Source organism: Mustela lutreola, chromosome 8 (genome assembly GCF_030435805.1).
Source record: "Mustela lutreola isolate mMusLut2 chromosome 8, mMusLut2.pri, whole genome shotgun sequence".
NCBI lineage: Eukaryota > Metazoa > Chordata > Mammalia > Carnivora > Mustelidae > Mustela > Mustela lutreola.
In genome coordinates, this window is record NC_081297.1 from 105,480,546 (window position 1) to 105,499,180 (window position 18,635).

At 39.9% G+C, this 18,635-nt stretch overlaps 1 protein-coding gene across 3 annotated transcripts in view; it reads left to right on the top strand.

Annotated features, from left to right (window-relative positions):
- Positions 1-18,635, top strand: part of LGR5 (leucine rich repeat containing G protein-coupled receptor 5) — a 123,040-nt gene that overhangs the window by 60,669 nt on the left and 43,736 nt on the right. For 2 of the 3 annotated variants that reach the window (XM_059186327.1, XM_059186329.1), the window contains exon 3: positions 8,867-8,938. The exons of the other annotated variant lie outside the window; for it this stretch is intronic. In XM_059186327.1, the coding sequence (XP_059042310.1) occupies positions 8,867-8,938 (72 nt within the window). The remainder of the gene's footprint in view (positions 1-8,866; positions 8,939-18,635) is intronic. 3 annotated transcript variants of the gene reach the window in all.

Here is an 18,635-nt window from a genome sequence, read left to right on the forward strand (position 1 = left end):
CACTTGACCTCCCTGGGCCTCAGGGGATAATGGTAAGAGCTGCCCTGGCTGCCTTTGGAGATGTTTCTGAGAATCTAATGAAAGGATGATGAGAGAACTTTGCTAAATTCTAATCCACGTACCGAGCTCTCTTAGTAAACTGAGAACACCTTCGAGAAGATTCTGACCTCTTCCTTTCCTATTTCCTGAGCCTGATTTTGTGGTAACCCAGGGATCCAGGACTTAGGAAAGAAAAGCTGTTTCGAACTGTGAGCTTTAATGGATGTATACGATCAGCACAGAAGAGTTCTTTACCGAATTTGAACATCCTGAGCACGAATTGTATTTCTCTCCAACAGTGTCTCTCTCGGTTCTGTTGATTCAGTTCTACCAGGGGCTTACGTTAATGTTCGCTATTTAGACAAACAGAAGAGCCTACATTTGGTCCCTTGGAGTGTGTTCAGATGTTATAGGAGGTAAGGCAGAGCGTGCCTAATGCTGACATCTACAGGCCCCATTAAACTTAGATTCGTGTGTCTGATTAAACCAGAGGGGGAAATGAACTGTTACCATTTTAAACAGTGTGAGTTGGAGGCCTTTGTTTCCGAGTAGTATTTTAAAATCTTTCCAGATTCTGATGCTATTGGAATCAAATACTCGATTTAGCCGTCAAAGAAACATGAGAAACTCTAGGGAGGTCTGTTTTTAAGTTACTATTGTTCCCTGAAACTATTTGCTCATATTATGGTTGGCCTTGAGGAATCTCTATATAAATAATAATACCGATTATTGCAGATGAAATTTGTAATGAGAAATACCACCAAACTTCCCAAGAGCAGAATCTATGCTTGTTACTTCTACTTCCTCATCATGTTGCTGAAAATGGTGAGCTCTGTCCTGCCTGTCCTCTGAGATTTTTTTCCTGAGGATCAAATGAAATGATGATGAAAGAACTTTGGTAAACTGTAAGTCACATATTGGATGTGTTAGCAAAGTGAAAACACCTTCATGCCCATGAAGGCTCTCCCTGCCCTTTGGCTTTGTCACAGTGTTTGGTCTCTCGTCTTCGTTGATCTGACAAATGATGAAAAACACTGCCTCTTGGAAACTCTTTTTCTCCCATGTTATTTCATGGCAGTTATTTTAGTTCTCTCCTGAATGTCTGTCTGTATAGCTGGAGATAAACATTTAGATATCTGTCCTTGCGTGTGCGTGCACACGTGTATATAACTTTCATTATGACGTTTTGGGCAGTGTTCTGAACGTGCCCTATCTTTCTGGCTCCTCTTCTTTTTCTCTTTAGCATCCTTTCTCCTCCACTCACAACTCCTATAAAATGTAGACATTCCCCAGATTATTGCACATCATTTTATTGTCTCTTTTCTCAGATACTTTCAGTTCATTCATTGAATACATATTTACTGAGCCACTGGGAACATGGGACCTACTGTGGTTCACTAGCTCATTCAACAGGTCCCCGCTCTAGTCAGAGAGACATAGTAAATGAGGAAACTAGCGCCGTGATATTTGATGATTGTAACGAGAGTGATGACAGAAACAAACACAGGTCGAGAATAAATAACAAGAGAGGACAAGGAGGGAAAGTGTCTCTAAGAAGATGAGATCTAAACTGAGATCAGGAGAATGAAGGGAAGTTGGTGGTCCTAAAAGCTGGAGTAGAATGTTTCTGGCAAAAGAATAGTGTGAGTGGAGGTCCTGAGGTGGGAAAGAATGTGACACGTTTGTAGACATGGAAGAAGATCATTGTGACTGAAATTGAGTGAGAGGGAGAGGGACTGACACCGGATGAGTTAGAGAGAAAGGCAAGGACCCTAACCAGTCAGGCTAAGTAGAGAGTTCAAATAAGAGCAATGGAAAGCCATTGGAGGGTTGTGTACAGCTGGTGAAATAATGGGACTTGTGACTTTAAAAGATTTCTGTATGCCAAAGAGACCGGGGACTTAGAGAAGCAGAGGAAACTGATAGGAGGCTACAGACCCATTAGAAAACACCTGCGGTCATCTGGGAAAGAAACCCAAAAGTTGGACTATTTTTGTTAAGATAGATGGTCACCAAATCAATATTTCTAGTTCAGAGTTCTTTTGTCTTTTACTGTTAGACCAGTGGTTCTCAAAGTGTGTTCCCTGGACCCACAGTATTGGCACCACCTGTGTATTTGTTAGAAATGCAAGTTCTGTGCCCCATTCTAACCTAGTGAGTCAGAAATTTAATGAGCTTTTCAGGTGATTTTGATGCATGTTACATTTGAGGACCACTACTCTAGGCGAGTGGTTCTCGACTTCTGGTGAGATCGGGGTTATCTGGAGTGCTTGCTAAACCACACATCGCTGAGCCCTACCACAGCTGCGTCCGCAGGTTAGAAGTGGGGCGGAGTGCGGGAGAAGTCAAGAATTCGCATTTGTATCACATGCTCAGGGACGCTGATACTGCGAGTCTAGGGACCACTCTTGGAGAATCATCTGCCAAGTGGCATTTTGACCTACCCCACCAATACTTTAAAACTTAACAAGTGCAGAACCAGATTGCCTCGTCCAGCCCCTCACCACACTTTTTCTTTCGCCTCTCCTACTTGCCCTCGGCATTCGTATCCAAACCTGTGATCACTGTGTACGTCATAATAAAATAAAATAAAATGTTAGTGGTGTGTAATAAAGAAATCTTAAAATAAACAAGAAGAAAACAGCAGTGTAGAGGGAAGAGGAGGGAGGAAAGAGAAGTTAAGTAGGAAATGTCTGTGGGACAGAAAAACAGCTGGAGGGCAGAAAAACTTGTGTGAAAGTACCTTATCATTTTAAAAGAATAAGTGAAATGGGGCCCAGGGAAGTTTCGGGACTTTTATAAGCTTAATTGCATGCTAATGGTGAGAAGGAAGAAAATCAAAAAGGGAAGGGGTAAAACAAACAACCCACCCCAAGAATTACAAGGCAAAAGTTTCTCAAAAGAACTGACCCAGGAGGCCCGGTAGAACTTGCCAGGCCCTCTCACTTAGCTCTGCAAATGCTCCTCTGCCTTTGGAACTCAGCCAGGGAAACCCACATTGGACCATGGTTCCCCACATGGTAATTTCCCTGCGGCTCTCAGCCAGACAGCAGGGTCGAGCACCCCTTCCTCTCCCGGTACACACCCCATTTACCCAGATGCCTCTCCCTGTCCAGGCCAACATCCAGAGAGAAGAAATAATCAGAGATCACATCCGATTGCTTTGCTCTGGTCCCTCCATTTTTTACAAAATAAGGCTACCAAAAAAAAAAAAAAAAAAAAAATTCCTTTGGATTTCTTTATTTTAGAGATTCAAAGAAATGTAGACTCTCAAAGATATTTTAATTGGTTGTTAAACACCAAAATATCTACTTATATGATTTAGTTGAAGAGGCATGTGTCAACTATAATTTGATTTTTTTGTCTTTTTATGGCAGTCAGTAACACTAACAATAGTAGGATGATATGAGTCTTATATATGTAGTAGTATCTTTAAGAATAAAAACATTTTTATATAAAAATATCAGAGTTTTCCTTATTAAGTTGTATCTTATTATAGAAAAAAGGATGATGGAAGAGATATTCCCATGAAATAATTTTAGAAACAGGAAAAAAAATCTACCTCTCAGACCAATGGTATGTGGGTCTCTGGGGTTTGGAGCATAGTTGCCAAAATTTTGTTAGTTCAGATCGTTACAGGAAAGATTTGTGTGCAGTTCTAATTATTCATGTATTCATTTGAAAGCCTTTCCCCCCCCCATAGTTTATATGTATTTATTTTTAGAATTCCTAAAGCCATCCCACATGGTAAAGAAATGAGAAGGATCCAGTGATTTCCTTAAACTGTTGTTTTTGTCAATGAGATAGATCCTCCACCAGCCCAGCAAATAGCTAAGAGCACATCAGAAATTCCTTTAAGACAAACCCCCCTAATAACAAAGGTTTGTGGTTCCACAGGTTCGTTCTGAATACAGACTCAAGGGCTATGAAAGTCCTTGCCCAGAAAAGAAAAACAGTGCATGAGAAATAAGAAAATGTAAAGAAAAGTATCTGCCCTCACAATAATTTCAACTAATAAAATACATTCACTTTTCATTTCCAAAGTCAACAAACGTCTCAGGGACCATTGAAGCTATGTGAGGACCCTGGACACATGAGCAGCAGTAAGAGTTAAAGGCATTCGTCTGAAAGCTCTGCCCTAGGACTCTGAAATGCACCGTGAAGTTAGGACCGTGAGCAGGGATAGTTAGGGACTTTTGGTGAAATTTACCATTCTTAGTCAGCCCAGTCTGATTAGTTAAGTCCTATGTGATCATCCACCAAGCCTGAGTCTGCACGAATTCAATAAGCAGCTCTTAGTCACACACTGTTCCTTACTTCAGTGTTATACGTAGTACTTTGGGGAACTAGGCGAATGACTGCAAGTTGTATGTGATATAACCGTAAATGTAAGATGTTGCTCTCTTAAGCTGCCTCCATGGCGCCCAGTCCTAGTAGGTTGCTGGTTGGATTTTTCTTTCTTCTGCACCAGAGCCCACCACATCTGGCCACCTGTACCCCACAGCATCTCCCACCTGAGCCGCTCCAGTCACCCCTGGTGCTGCCCTTTAAAAGCTCCCATCAGAAAGACCACTTTATTTTTTTTTTTTTTAAGATTTTATTTCTTGGGGCACCTGGGTGGCTCAGTGGCTTAAGCCGCTGCCTTCAGCTCAGGTCATGATCTCAGGGTCCTGGGATCGAGTCCCGCATCCGGGCTCTCTGCTCAGCAGGGAGCCTGTGTCCCTTCCTCTCTCTCTGCCTGCCTCTCCGCTTACTTGTGACCTCTCTCTGTCAAATAAATAAATAAAATCTTTTAAAAAAAAAAAGATTTTATTTCTTTATTTGTTAGAGAGAGAGAGAGAGAGCAAGAGAGCACACGAGCACAAGAAGGGGGGAGAGGCAGAGGGAGAAGCAGACTCCTCGCTAAGCAGGGACCCCTCAATGCAGGACGCAGTCCCAGGACCCTGGGTCATGACCTGAACCAAAGGCAGATGCTTAACCGACTGAGCCACCCAGGCATCCCCAGAAGGACTACTTTAAAACACAGGTCTGATCGCATCCCTTTTCCTGGCCAGAGCCCTTCCTGTGGCCTCCAGCACCCGGCGTGAAGTGGCTCTGGATGCCTCTCCACACTCCCCTCCTCCTCACCCCCCACAGCCCCCTCACCCCCATGCTGCTTGCTCCCTCCATCATTCCATGCCAGCCCTGCTAGCCTCCATGCAGCTTCCGGATCCCGCCGGGCCCACTCCCACCACAGGGCCCTTGCATGGCTCCTCCGTTCACATACATACCCTCATGTCTCAGGGCCTCCGCGGAAATGCCCTCTCAGCAGACAGGCTTCCCTGCCCATCTGATCTTAAAGAATAGCCCACTGCCCTCCACATTGCTCTCATTCCCTCGCCTTGATTATTTTTCAGAGTCTGTGTGTGTGGTGGTCTTCCTTTGTGTTTCCATTAATGACCATCTCTCCACATTAGAAAGGGAGCTCCGTGCAGTCAGAGGCTCACTGCTGCATCTCTGCACGGACAGCAGTGCCCACACGGAGCAGGCCCTCTATAAATCCTTGTCGAAGCTGCAAAGATTGCTTGGAGGAATGGTAAAGTAAAAGTCTTCCGACTTTAGCGTGACTGTTCAAAACAGCGACAGGCAGCAGTGGTGAGCATTCAGGGGTGCCAAATGCAACCTCATGATGCGAGGAGAAAAGGGAGATAAAGAGAGGAGAGTGGATGCTGCTGTTTGGAAAGGTTTTGCAAGCCTGGCTTCTTGAGCCTGGCATCTAGAAAAGTCTCCAACAGTGAAGGTTTCTTGGTCTCGCCAGGTAATAATCCTTCAGTACCAGACTTGCTTGCAGATGGTAACGGATTCTGTAATTCACCCAAAGTGGACGCCAGCGCACGGACACAGCGCTGCTCCCTAAAGTCATCTAGGGGCTCGGGCTCCTTCTGGCTCTTTTGCTGCACGTGTTCTGTCTTCTTTGAAGTATTCTCCACATCAGAATCATTAGCGCTGTCTTACCAGTACCACTTCTGCAGGAATTTCCTGTAATAGATAAAACTGGGGAGTGAGTGGTCCTTCAAAGGAGATGACATGGGAGTTCTCACACTTTCACTTTGCACAGCCAGAGTTGGTTGCATTACCGTGTTCAGATGCAAAGAAGACCGGGAAGTGTAGTCTCTGTAGTCCAGAGTTTTAGCAGAGTATATGGTCCCCCAGCTAGAGACTACACTAGCTGGGGAAGTATTCTAGAAGGAGGGGGCCATGGGTACTGGGGACAGTTAGTGGTCTCTACTCAGATAATTAGCCGGACACTGCTGCATAGCATATTCTGTTTCAGACACTATGCAAGACCCTATAATAGAAACAGAAAGAATTCCCACTTTGGTGGGGGAATGTGTGCGGCAGGACAGGTAGTCAGCAAACCCACAGAGGAGACACAAAGTGCTACCAGAGTGGTTCAAAACAGACAGATTGCCCATCCGTCTATTTTGACGGATGAGATGAGAAATAAAATTGCTTTGAGAGACAGGAAGGGAGAGGAGAGAGAACATTTTAGATAGAGCCAAGGGCCGGAAGGGAGATGGTGGACGGCACGTCTCAGAAAAGCAAGCCCCATAGTTTCGTGGAGCTACAGCATAAACAAGGATCAGGAAATTGTGGAGAGGGAGCTGAGCACTTCGCATTTCCTTTCATTTGGATGCAAACTGGTAAAGGATTTTGAAGAGGGTCGTGATGTAATCAGAGTTGGCTTCACAAAGACAATCAGCGACACAGAGTGAGTGGGTGTAGGGAGAGAGTCGGTGTGGAAGACGAGATGGAAGGGTCGTTGTGAGAGTCTAAAGAAGGTTTTCTAGTGAGACAACTTAATAGGAAACAAACAAAACACCTCTGAAACCACCCTGGTTTAATATTAGGCGAATTATACATTATTGGCATACATCTGTTGGATGTCTTCTTGTGCTCTAGGCTAGTGGCCTTCAAACTTGTCTGACCATATGCAGGAAGACATCCACGTCTTCCCCTCAGTCCAGTTTCACAAACGTGTTTTGAAACAAGGCTTTCCTAAAATGAAAACTTAAAAAAATTTTCATTTAAAAAAAGCTTTTCATAAAGTGATATTTTGCTACTAAAGTAGAAAATGCAGTCTGTTGTTTTTCTGCTCTCTTTTTCTTAATTCTGTTCCAAGCCACTAAACTTATTTAGAGTTTGAGAAAGACATCTTTAGGCACCATGAGGAAAGCAGGAGGAGTACAGGGAGGTACAAGTACAGGAGAAGTACAAGTACAGGAAGAGAGAAGGAAAATAGGCACCAACACAAACACAAGATGAGACCGAGAAGTCCTAGAGCTTAGGAGCTAGAAGGCACCTGAGTAGCTCCTTTATCTTACTGTTCCGTGTAATTAGTGAGAAAACGAAGCTCAGGAGTATAAACTTACTTCACGGCTCCTAGCAAGTCGGTGCTGCAGACCCAGAACAGGCAGACCTTCTTGGCAGTTTCTTGTTACATATTTTTAAATTAAAAAAAAAATAACAATAGTGAAACTGAGATTACAAAAATTGTGGTACATTTTCATTTTGTCAATTTCATTTGGATTGAGAAAATCATGCTTTCTAATACACATACCAAAAATGCTATTCAGAGGTTCTGCTTATGAGATAATATTTATTTCGATACTCACAGCTCATTGTTGGTGGAGGCGGACTAGCCCTAGGACACAGATTTGAAGTCATATGCTGAATGGCTTAGTTCAGTCCTGTCAGTGGGACTCGGTGGAACTGAATGACCTCTCATTTGGAGATAATATCAAAATATAAATTCAAAGCTGTTCAGCCCCTCGGGAATAAACTCTGGCCAAGTGGGCTTTTCTACCCTTTTACTCCCACCTCCATTTCCGTCAAGAAAACACGGGAGTGTCTTGATGGCTGGTTTTACCCACCCTTCTACAATGTGATTAGCTCCTTAAAAGGTCCTGTGCTCTTCTGAGTCTCTGTGCTGTTTTCGGATTTTCCATTTTCCATTTTGGATTTTCCATCTAACACCTGAGGCTATGGCTTTGATGTGACTGCCAAAAAAGTACTGAACCAGATGCTTCCAGTGCCACACCTTGTCGATCTTTTTACGTACATTCTCACCTTGATTGTTTCCCAGTTAGAAAAATATTATACACTCTTTAAATTTTACCAGTTAATGATGTCAAAACTTTCCACTAAATAAACCATATTAATGTCTTTGACCCTAACTACTCTCTATTTTCAGTTTTTAAAGGCTTTGCTCAATTAAACCATTGATTAAAAGTACTTACCCTTTTCCGATAGAGTTTAGAAAAAACGGACTGTGATAGTCTCATTCTTATTTGCCAGATTTAGCAACAAATTTGGGTATTTTGTGGGATAATGGCAACAGAAATACTCTTATATGTTTGATTATCTGATTTATTTAGGTTGCTAATACTCTTATGTTTAACTATCTGATTTATTTAGCCTTCTAAAGAAAAATTATAAAAATCATATAGCAATCACAGTTTGACATTACAATTTCTGAAGATTATCATACAATGTTAACATTTGTCAAAAAATTTTTAGAAAGGAGAGCTATATAGCCGAAGCTATTAAATGATTTATGGTATAATAGGTAATTTATTATATTTCTTGGTAGGCACTTCTTTCACCAGCCTTTTGATTAGAAATTTACAGAAGCTTTTCACAAAATATAACAAGACAAGCGCTCCTTACACAGTTGTTTTTGGCATTTGTGGTTTGTACAAAATTCTGTTGCATTTCTTAACAACTAAATGAATTTCACATGAAGAGAACTTTGCTCACTGTCTCTCCTCTCCCTTGAAACCCACAGACGTCTTGCCGGAAACGCTTTGACATACATTCCCAATGGAGCATTCGCTGGCCTTTACAGTCTTAAAGTTCTGTAAGTAAACAGGGTCTTATTTATTATATTTCTTTTTTATGTGTTATATTTCAGATTTTAGTGTCAAGTGGATGCTAATTAACTCCTAAAGACTGAATCCCTCTAATAAGCTATTCAGAACCATAGGCTAATTCATTTAAATTCAAGTCCACCTTCATTGGTGCTGCAGGACCGCATTATACCTGGCTGGGTCCGTGTGTGAAAAAAGTCCCTCTCTCTTATCCTAATTTAAAATCTAAAATTGCCTCTAAAGAAGCAACTTATCAACTCAGACTTCTAAGACAGTATTTCCCTTTCCTTTTATGTAATGAAGTTGGGGACACTTCCTTGAATCATTTTGATCACCAAGTGAATAAATCATTATGATGCTGACATAATGAGACCGCAGCCTCAAACCATTTGTCAAGCTTATTTCCGTTTAATGCACTGAATAAGGATTAGCTAAAACACTACCAAGTTTATGTTCCACTTGTGAATAGAGAAAAGCCAAGTACGTAACAGATTCAGTGAGTAGTTATTTAATTGAGAATTGTTCATTCATCGGGACTTGTAAGAGTGGTTTTCTTATTATTTAATATCCAACTTCCCAGCTGGTTCATCAGAAAACTCATTATTACTGAATACCTCCTTCTTCTAATTCTCATTGCTCAATTTTCTTTCACTTTATTCTGTGCAGGAAAAAAAAAGTCACCTAGTTAGGGGCGCCTGGCGGGTTCAGTGGGTTAAAGCCTCTGCTTTCGGCTCAGATCATGGTCTCAGGGTCCTGGGATCAAGCCCCGCATCAGGCTCTCTGCTCAGCAGGGAGCCTGCTTCCTCCTCTCTCTCTTCTCTCTCTCTGCCTGCCTCTCTGCTTACTTGTGATCTCTGTCTGTCAAATAAATAAATACAATCTTAAAAAAAAAAAAAGTCACCTAGTTAGAGAAAATAGGTAACATAAGTTGAAAGTCATACCAGGAAAAGTTTATCTGAGAGAATATTCTGATTTTATTCCCTTTCTTTGAGATAAAAGTTATAAACTCTAAGGAAGCATTTGATATATTTCTCCATAATGGAAATTGCATTTTATTAACCTAAGGGATACTTAGGCTCTTAGAAAAGCAGTTCTATTTAAATTGAACCGTTTGCTTAAAATCGAACTTAACAGCCAAACCATCGTTTGGTCTGCTTGGGTGGTTGAGTTTGGTCCCCCTTACCCTTAACTTGTTTTGGCTATTAGGCAGAAATATATATTTTTAAATTTTATTTAATTATTTGAGAGAGGGAGGGAGATCACAAGTAGACAGAGAGGTAGGCAGAGAGGAGGAAACAGGCTCCCTACTGAGCAGAGAGCCTGATGCGGGGCTCAATTCCAGGACCCTGAGATCATGACCTGAGCCGAAGGCAAAGGCTTAACCCACTGAGCCACCAGGCGCTCCTAGGCAGAAATATTTTTAAGTAGTCATATTACTGAATACTAATGTGAATTCATTGTGTGGTAAAATTGTGAGTTGTAGCACGAACTCTTACATGCACCTGTATCTCCATGAACTCAGCAAAATAGTTGGAACCATTTAAAATGCATCATAAATAAATCAAGTTTAGATAAGACAAGTAAGGTAATGTTTTTTCAGTGTTGAGATATGAGCCACAAAGCATTTTGGATACTTGTTAAATAAATTATACTAGAATCAATTATTTTAATTCACTTAAAAAATGTGTTTTGGGTGTATTGAGCTACAGAGAGAGAGAAAAAAAGTGTGTGTGGTGTGTGTGTGTGTGTGTGTGTGTTTGGCATTGAACAGATTATTGCTAAAAATACAAGGATCAATAAGTATGACCCATGCCCTTGAAGAGTTTATTTGTAGTGCTAGGTTGTGGGATCAGGATAGTAGGACAAAGACAAACAGATCTCTGATTCATCTAAAAAGTATGATAGACATATTTGTAGGACACTGTGAAACTCCCGAGGATGGGGAACATTTAGTCTGGTCTGATAGTTTAGAGTTGGCTTCCTGTAAGACATAGAAAGGTCCCAGAGATCCTTTATGTCATGTCAAAAATGCACGGCCATGATCCTGTTCTGGGCACGCTGGGGAACCAGGGGAACATTGGAAGCATGGCAATGGCAGTTTCAGACTTGGAAGTTTAGCTAGATCGCTGTGTATGTGAAGAGGGATCTGGAGGAGCAAGACCCCTACCAGGAATTGAATTCATGCTTCCATTTACTTTGCTGACTTAAACACTAATATTCAATGAGCAAATTCAATTGTCAAATATTCTGAAAGTATTTTGGTAGGAGAACAATGGTTCTCAACTGCAGTCATTCTGCCTGCCACACAGTGTTTTGGAAATTTGGGGGGACATCTTTGTTTTCCAGATGACCGACGTGAAGTAAATTGTCCTGTGATGTGCTACTCAGCCTAGTATAAAAGATTCTCCCATATCTAACCTGACTTCTGTCTGTCCCTCCAGGCCAAGTGCAAATCAATAATATTTTCATGCATAAGAATACTAAAAGGTTTTACAAGAAGTTCTGCATAAGCCTTATGATTTGTACAGGAAAAGTTAAATGGAATAAATATATTCTGTTAAAATCATTGAACAATTCAGTTTATGTATCCTGTCTATTTCAGGTATTATATGATTTCTAACTACATATTTTTTTAATTTTTTTATTTTTTGATTAACATATAATGTATTATTAGGCCCAGGGGTACAGGTCTATGAATTGCCAGGTTTACACTTCACAGCACTCACCATAGCACATAGCCTCCCCAATGTCCATAACCCAGCCACCCTCGCCCTACCCCCCTTCCCCCGCCGCCGGGCAATCCTCGGTTTGTTTTGTGAGATTAAGGGTTTCTTATGGCTTGTCTCGCTCCCAGTCCCATCTTGTTTCATTTATTCCTTTCCTACCCCCCAAAGCCTCTCAACTTCCTCATATCAGGGAGATCATATGATAATTGTCTTTCTCTGATTGACTTATTTCACTAAGCATAATACCCTCTAGTTCCATCCATGTTGTCACAAATGGCAAGATTTCATTTCTTTTGATGGCTGCATAGTATTCCATTGTGTATATACACTACATCTTCTGTATCCATTCATCTCCTGATGGACATCTAGGCTCTTTCCATAGTTTGGCTATTATGAACATTGCTGTTATAAACATTCGGGTGCACATGCCCCTTCGGATCACTACATTTGTATCTTTAGGGTAAATACCCAGTAGTGTGATTTCTGGGTCATAGGGTAGCTCTATTTTCAACTTTTTGAGGAAACTCCATGCTGTTTTCCAGAGTGGCTGCATCAGCTTGCATTCCTACCAACAGTGTAGGAGGGTTCCCCTTCTCCACATCTCGTCAGCATCTGTCATTTCCTGACTTGTTAATTTTAGCCATTCTGACTGGTGAGAGGTGGTATCTCATTGTGTCTAACTAACCACATATTTTGTTGAAAATTGTGTTAGTGCAGTAGAATTACTTCCAAAGCCACACACACACACACAAAGTTAAAAGGTATGGAGCGCCTGGGTGGCTCACTTGTTAAGCATCTGCCTTTGGCTTGGGTCGAGATCCTGGGGTCTTGCAATCAATACCTGGGTTGGGCTCCCTGCTCAGCAAGAAGCTTGCTTCTTCCTCTTCCACTCCCCCTGATTATGTTCCTGCTCTCAGTGTCTCTCTCTCTATCAAATAAATAAATAAAATCTTTTTTAAAATTAAAGATATATAATTGTGGAAGCATCAGACTTCTTAAAAATAATTGCCATGAAATTAGCAGAGAAACATGAAACGTCAGGATAAGGCTCTCTTGAATTTCATTAACAAATGTTGCTTAATAAATACTTTATATTTCGGCCTTTAAAAATTTTTGGAGAGTGGTCCTAAAAATCCTATCATGATTATATAATGATTTATTTATTTGGGGATGACCTGATGCTTTTTTAATCTTGCTCTTCCATTACCCAGCAGTGTCTACCACCCGACTGCTATGAAGGCAATGTTGTGCTATTTCTTTTTCCAATTTGGCTTCAATTCACTGTTGTCTATATGCTCTCCAGGACCTCTTGAAGTACTGGGGAATGTATGCTTGCCTTAGCGTATGATGGGGCTTTAAGAGGATGAGTGTTCACTTCAACCCTATCTTGTCCTGGAGGAGAATTATTTCGACATTACTCTTCTCTATAAGGAAGTCATTTGTGAAAATATCCATGCTCATCTGCGAGAGTATAACACTTCCTGATTTTCTCTCTTATGACGTCTAAAATTTGCCTTAGCATGTTATCTTTATTTTAATAAAGGTTGTTTCCTTCTGTCTCATATAAGTACAGTCTGTTATCTATCTTAACTCTAGTTCTTCTTCTAGTATGTACCTAGACCTCTAATCTCATTTCCCTGTTCTTGTCCAAAATAGCTTCTGATCATGGGGTTTCTCTCACACCCAACCTTATTCATTAAAAGGAGAGACAAACGTCTGACTCGTTCATAAAGATGTCTCCTATCCGAACATCATGTGTGTAACGACACGTGTATCACTTTATTATACATTTCTTTTATTGGTCCTTCATAATATAGTTAAGGCAGTATCTTATATTGATTTTTTTCCTTCAAAATGATGTGTGTAAATAGGCTATATTTTTATGAATGTTATCTAAATAAAAGAGATAAGGCATTATAAAGTATTGGGATTAAAGGGAGAATTGGGTCCAGTAGTGTTGAGACCACAGTGCTAGAGGTAAAATGCAAAACAAGACAACCCAGTTTCTATGTTCATGGCAACTCTTCCAAATGTTTTGTAAAGTCCAAAAGCCATTGGAAGAAAGAAATAACTGATTACAGTATAGCATGGTAAGAAAGGTAATATAAAAGTTATATCCATCTGGGTCCATGAGCAGCATAGAGAAGGAAAGGAGGGAATTTGACCCCCCCCCCAAAAAAAAGAGAGAGAGACAGACAGACAGACAGAAGAGTAATCTAGTCCACTGAGCAAATTAAGACAGCAACAGCTCTCATTGGCTAGGACTCCGTTATATCTGAAATCTTGCTACTGTGAACTCTGGAAGTTCACTAATATTTAAGATTACCCCTGTATACTGGCCTCATAAAAGAATAATAGTAAGTTATTCGTTCTGCATTGCAAAATACCTAGTCCAGTGGAATTCTGAACCAGGCTTTCTTCAGCCAAGGTTCATTTTATCATGTAAGCCATTCAGTCAAGGAACAGCTTCTCATTCTACCCCCCAGCACCAGAACCAAAGCCGTGGAGGTGATGGGTAAAACTAACTGGAGAAAAGTATAAGGAGCCCAAATTCTTTCGTTCGCATGTAGACCTATAACAGAGTCTCAGCGGCTACTTGATCTCTAAACACAAAACAATTAGGCAGAAGGAATACCAAAGGATCAAGCCATCAACTGTGATGAAGTCCCTTTGTAACATATAATTTCATCTCCCTGTGCTGCGCTATACCTGTTCTCAATTAGTCCTGTTGGCAAAAAAGATAACCAAACATTGTATTATTAAGAAGCTCGGGATACTGTAGGAAATAGTGAATATTTTAAATTTTTAAACTTTAAATATATTTAGATTTTTAAATACATTTTAAAATAAATTTTAAATTTTTAAATATTTTTAATTTTTAAAATTTTTGATATTTTAAGATCAGGGAAAGAAATTAAGAAAATATGCAACCATCCTTTGTCTCTAGAGAAAGTGTTTTCTTTTCTCGCCCGTATGCAAATGATAAATATGAAGCTAAAATTGCCTAAACCCATATCCAGTTTATGGTGCTTTCTGCTTATATTCAATGCACTGAATAAAGGAATATTTGCAAAAGAAATCAGCAGCCGTGTTGTGAATGCTTTCTGTTTTAATTGCACTCCATAGTGCTATAAACCCTTTAATTGTTTTGTCTCCCACTAGGATATCTTAAACAGAAACAGAATTTTCTAATTAACTCACTGGAGACTTATAAGGCTATAATGTAGATAACTTGCTCATGTTTTGTCATTTAAAAGTAATTAAACAGAAGTTATTTTAGGAAGAGAATCAGGACTTAAGTGATTTTTTAAAATTATATTTTTGTATTTTACTGGTAGAAGTAATCCAAAAATTAAATTGCCAAGAGGTAGTTCAGGAGTAGTTTAAAAATTAGCATCAGCAAAGCTCACTTAAGTTCTGTTTTCTGAATGTATAAAACCTCGGAGATGTTTTAAAACTTGTATAAAGATGTATAAAGATGCATAAAACTTTGGAGACAGTTTGCAAATACTTAATGAAGGAAAACCACCTGAATATCTCTTATTCTCTACTCCAATTTTCCAATTTTTTAGGAAGTCCACATTTTAATAGTTTCACTGTTTGGTTAGCAAAGCATAGAAAGACTATTCAATAAACACTTTGTACAGTAATGTATTACCTACAAAGTTTAGACATCAATTAAGTCCATTATCTGTGTCTTACCATCATTTAAATGTGTCACTCAATTAATGAGTGACTTAGAAAACGTTTCTGTGGAGTTAAACTTATATAATATATTAAAACTATATATAATATATGTTATATATATTAAAACTACTTGGAGAAGTGTAAAATAATCGAGAAATGTGAAATTTTAATATTCAGGCAAATTATGAAATATGGAATTCAAGCTACAATTTCCCCAATTCCCTGACAGGTATGTGAAGTGTGAGGTCTTCTTAAAACTTGACTTTGTTCATAAGGAAGCAATACATTTGACACTCTTAATTTATGAAATGTTAGTTGAATTCAAGTTCAGTAATGAAATTCTTTTGGCAAACTACTGGACTATAAGTGACATAACTCTGTTCTTTCTTTTTTTTTTTTTTTTTCTTTTAAAAGCTCATGTTTTACTTCTTTTTTTTTTTAAGATTTTATTTATTTATTTGACAGAGAGAGATCACAAGTAGGCAGAGAGAGAGAGAGAGAGAGAGAGAGGAGGAAGCAGATGCCCTGCCAGGCAGAGAGCCCGATGTGGGACTCGATCCCAGGACCCTGGAATCATGACCTGAGCCGAAGGCAGAGGCTTAACCCACTGAGCCACCTAGGCACCCCAATTCTGTTCTTTCTTAAACAGAATCTCAGACATGATAAGAAAAGTGTAAATTTTGTGACCTTAAGTATTTTTTGTGTCTCATTTGTATACGAACTCACATTACATATTTTAATCCTCGAACACCTTATCAGTCAGATGATCTTATTATATTCCCATTATACAGATAATTGACCAAAGGTCAAAGAGATTAAATGGTTTTAAATTAAAAGACATAAAACTTTGGCCTTATCTCCAAGCTCAATGTAGCCCCAAGTTCAGGTGAAAATATTCTACCAGAAATCACTTGGTCTAGCTTAGGGTAATTCTCAGTGTGTGGCACCTTGCCCTTCAGCACTAGAATCACCTTGAAGTTGGTTAGAAATGCACATTCTCTGGCTCCTACCCAGATGTACTGAACCAGAAACTTTGAGGGTGGGCCCAGCACTCTGGGTTTTAATAAGTCTCCCAGTGGATTCTGATAAACACTGAAGTCTGAGAACCACTGGCACAGATTTTATTTTTGCTCATTTTATTTAGTGGTTAATTAAAATGTCACATCCAATATGATCTCATTACATTGTTAGTTTTGACAAGGAGTCTATCAATTCATACAAAAAAGGGCTGACCTTGGTGGAATGCTTACTGTACAGCACGGATTGTTCCCTATACGTTTACTCATCAGATCATCTCAGTAAGCCCTCGGGTGGGTATTATTATTGGTTACTGAGATGTGGAGAAACTGGATGATTTCCCCGAGGCCACACTGCTGGTGGCAGGGAAAAGGCAGACCGATTCGAGAACCCATACTCTTACCCATACTGAAATCATTCCATACACTATCCAACGAGAATCTGGACATTCAGCCAATATGCCTCAAGAGACTGCTTGCAGTGCAGTGGAGCGTACACCAAGTTCAGAGTCAGACATACACGTGGGGTTGGATCCCAGCGAGTCATCTCATGAAAAGAAACTTCTTCAGTGGAAGGAGAGAAACAGGAACATTTTTTTCAGAGATCCAAATGTAAAGCGGGCGACCTCCTCAGCAGAAATATTTCTGTAGAATATCTACTTTCCTAAAATAGTCTTCTGCCTCTGGCTTACATAGACCATGAAATACAGGCAGAATGGCTGCGAACTTATGGTGTTATAAACATTTATGAATAAGCTAGCAAAGTACAAGGGATCTAATGGGAATTTTTTCCCTTGCTATTTCCCTACTAACAGTGATATATTTTTATTTCATTGTTACCAGGTGTTACTGTTCTGTAGTCCTCATGTTCTGAGAACTGTTGAATCCAGGCGAGCAAAAGCACAATACTTCACCAAAAGAATTTAATTGCTATTAAAATATGACCACACACAAGAAGAGAAAAGATCTTTAATAGCTTACTACTGTAGCCATATTTCCATTTTGTATAATTTATATAGTCATCAGAGGGATCCTTTAAACCATACATAAAACAAGTGTTGGTGAAGGTGTGGGGAAAGGAGATCCCTTGTACACTGTTGGTGGGAATGTCAATCAGAACAGCCTCTAGGAAGAACAGTATGGAGGTTCCTCAAAAAATTAATAATAGAAATACCATATGTTCCAATAATCCCACTAGTGGGTATTTACCCAAAGAAAACAAAAACACTAATTTGAAAAGATATATGCATCCCTGTCTTTATTGCAGCATTATTTACAATAGCAAGATATGAAAGCAATCCAAGTGTCCATCCATAGATGAATGGGTAAGGAAAATGTATGTCTGTGTGCATGCATATGTGTATGAATATTATGCAGCCATGAAAAAAGATGAGATCACGCCATTTGAGACCACATGGATGGACTTAGAGAGTATTATGCTAAGTGAAATAGACAAATGCCACATGATTCCACTCATAAGTGGAATCTGAAAAAATGAACAAACAAAAAGCAGAATCAGACCTATCAATACAGAAGAAAAACTGACGGTTGCCAGAGGGAGGTGGTGGGTGGAGATGGTTAGCAAAATCAGTGAGAGGAGGTAGGAGATAGCGGCTTCCAGTTACAGGGTGAATAAGTCACAGGAATAAAAAGCAGAGCATAAGGAATACAGTCAATGATACTATAATCGTGATGTATGGAAACAGATGGTTCCTCTACTTGTGATGAACATAGCATAATGTAGAAACTTGTACATCAGTAAGTTGTACCCTGAAACTAATGTTGCATTGTGTATCAACTATACTCAAATTTTTTAAAAGGATAAAAACATAAATTAGAGCATATCATTTCCCTACATAAACCCTCCAGTAGGAGTTTCTCACCACACTTAAAAAAAGCCTCATTGTGGCCTGCAAGTCCTCCAAGAGATGGTCTCAGTTTCTCTCAACCTCTTGCTCTCACTCACTCCTCTCCCATGATCCTTGGATGCTCCTTGAATGAGTCAAACAAGCTCTGGCCTTTGCACTTACTCCTCCCTCTTCTCAGATGTGCACAGGATTTGCTCCATGACTCCATTCTCACCTCCTAAGAAAGATCTTCCCTGACCACCTTTAAAATAAAAATCTCACCCCTGGTAGCCATCCATCCCAAATCCATGTTTTGTTCTTTGTTCATGGTACCTATCACTTGTCTGATGTTATAGACTCATCCATCAATTTTTACTTATCATTCACTCCACACAGGAACGTTAAGCTCCC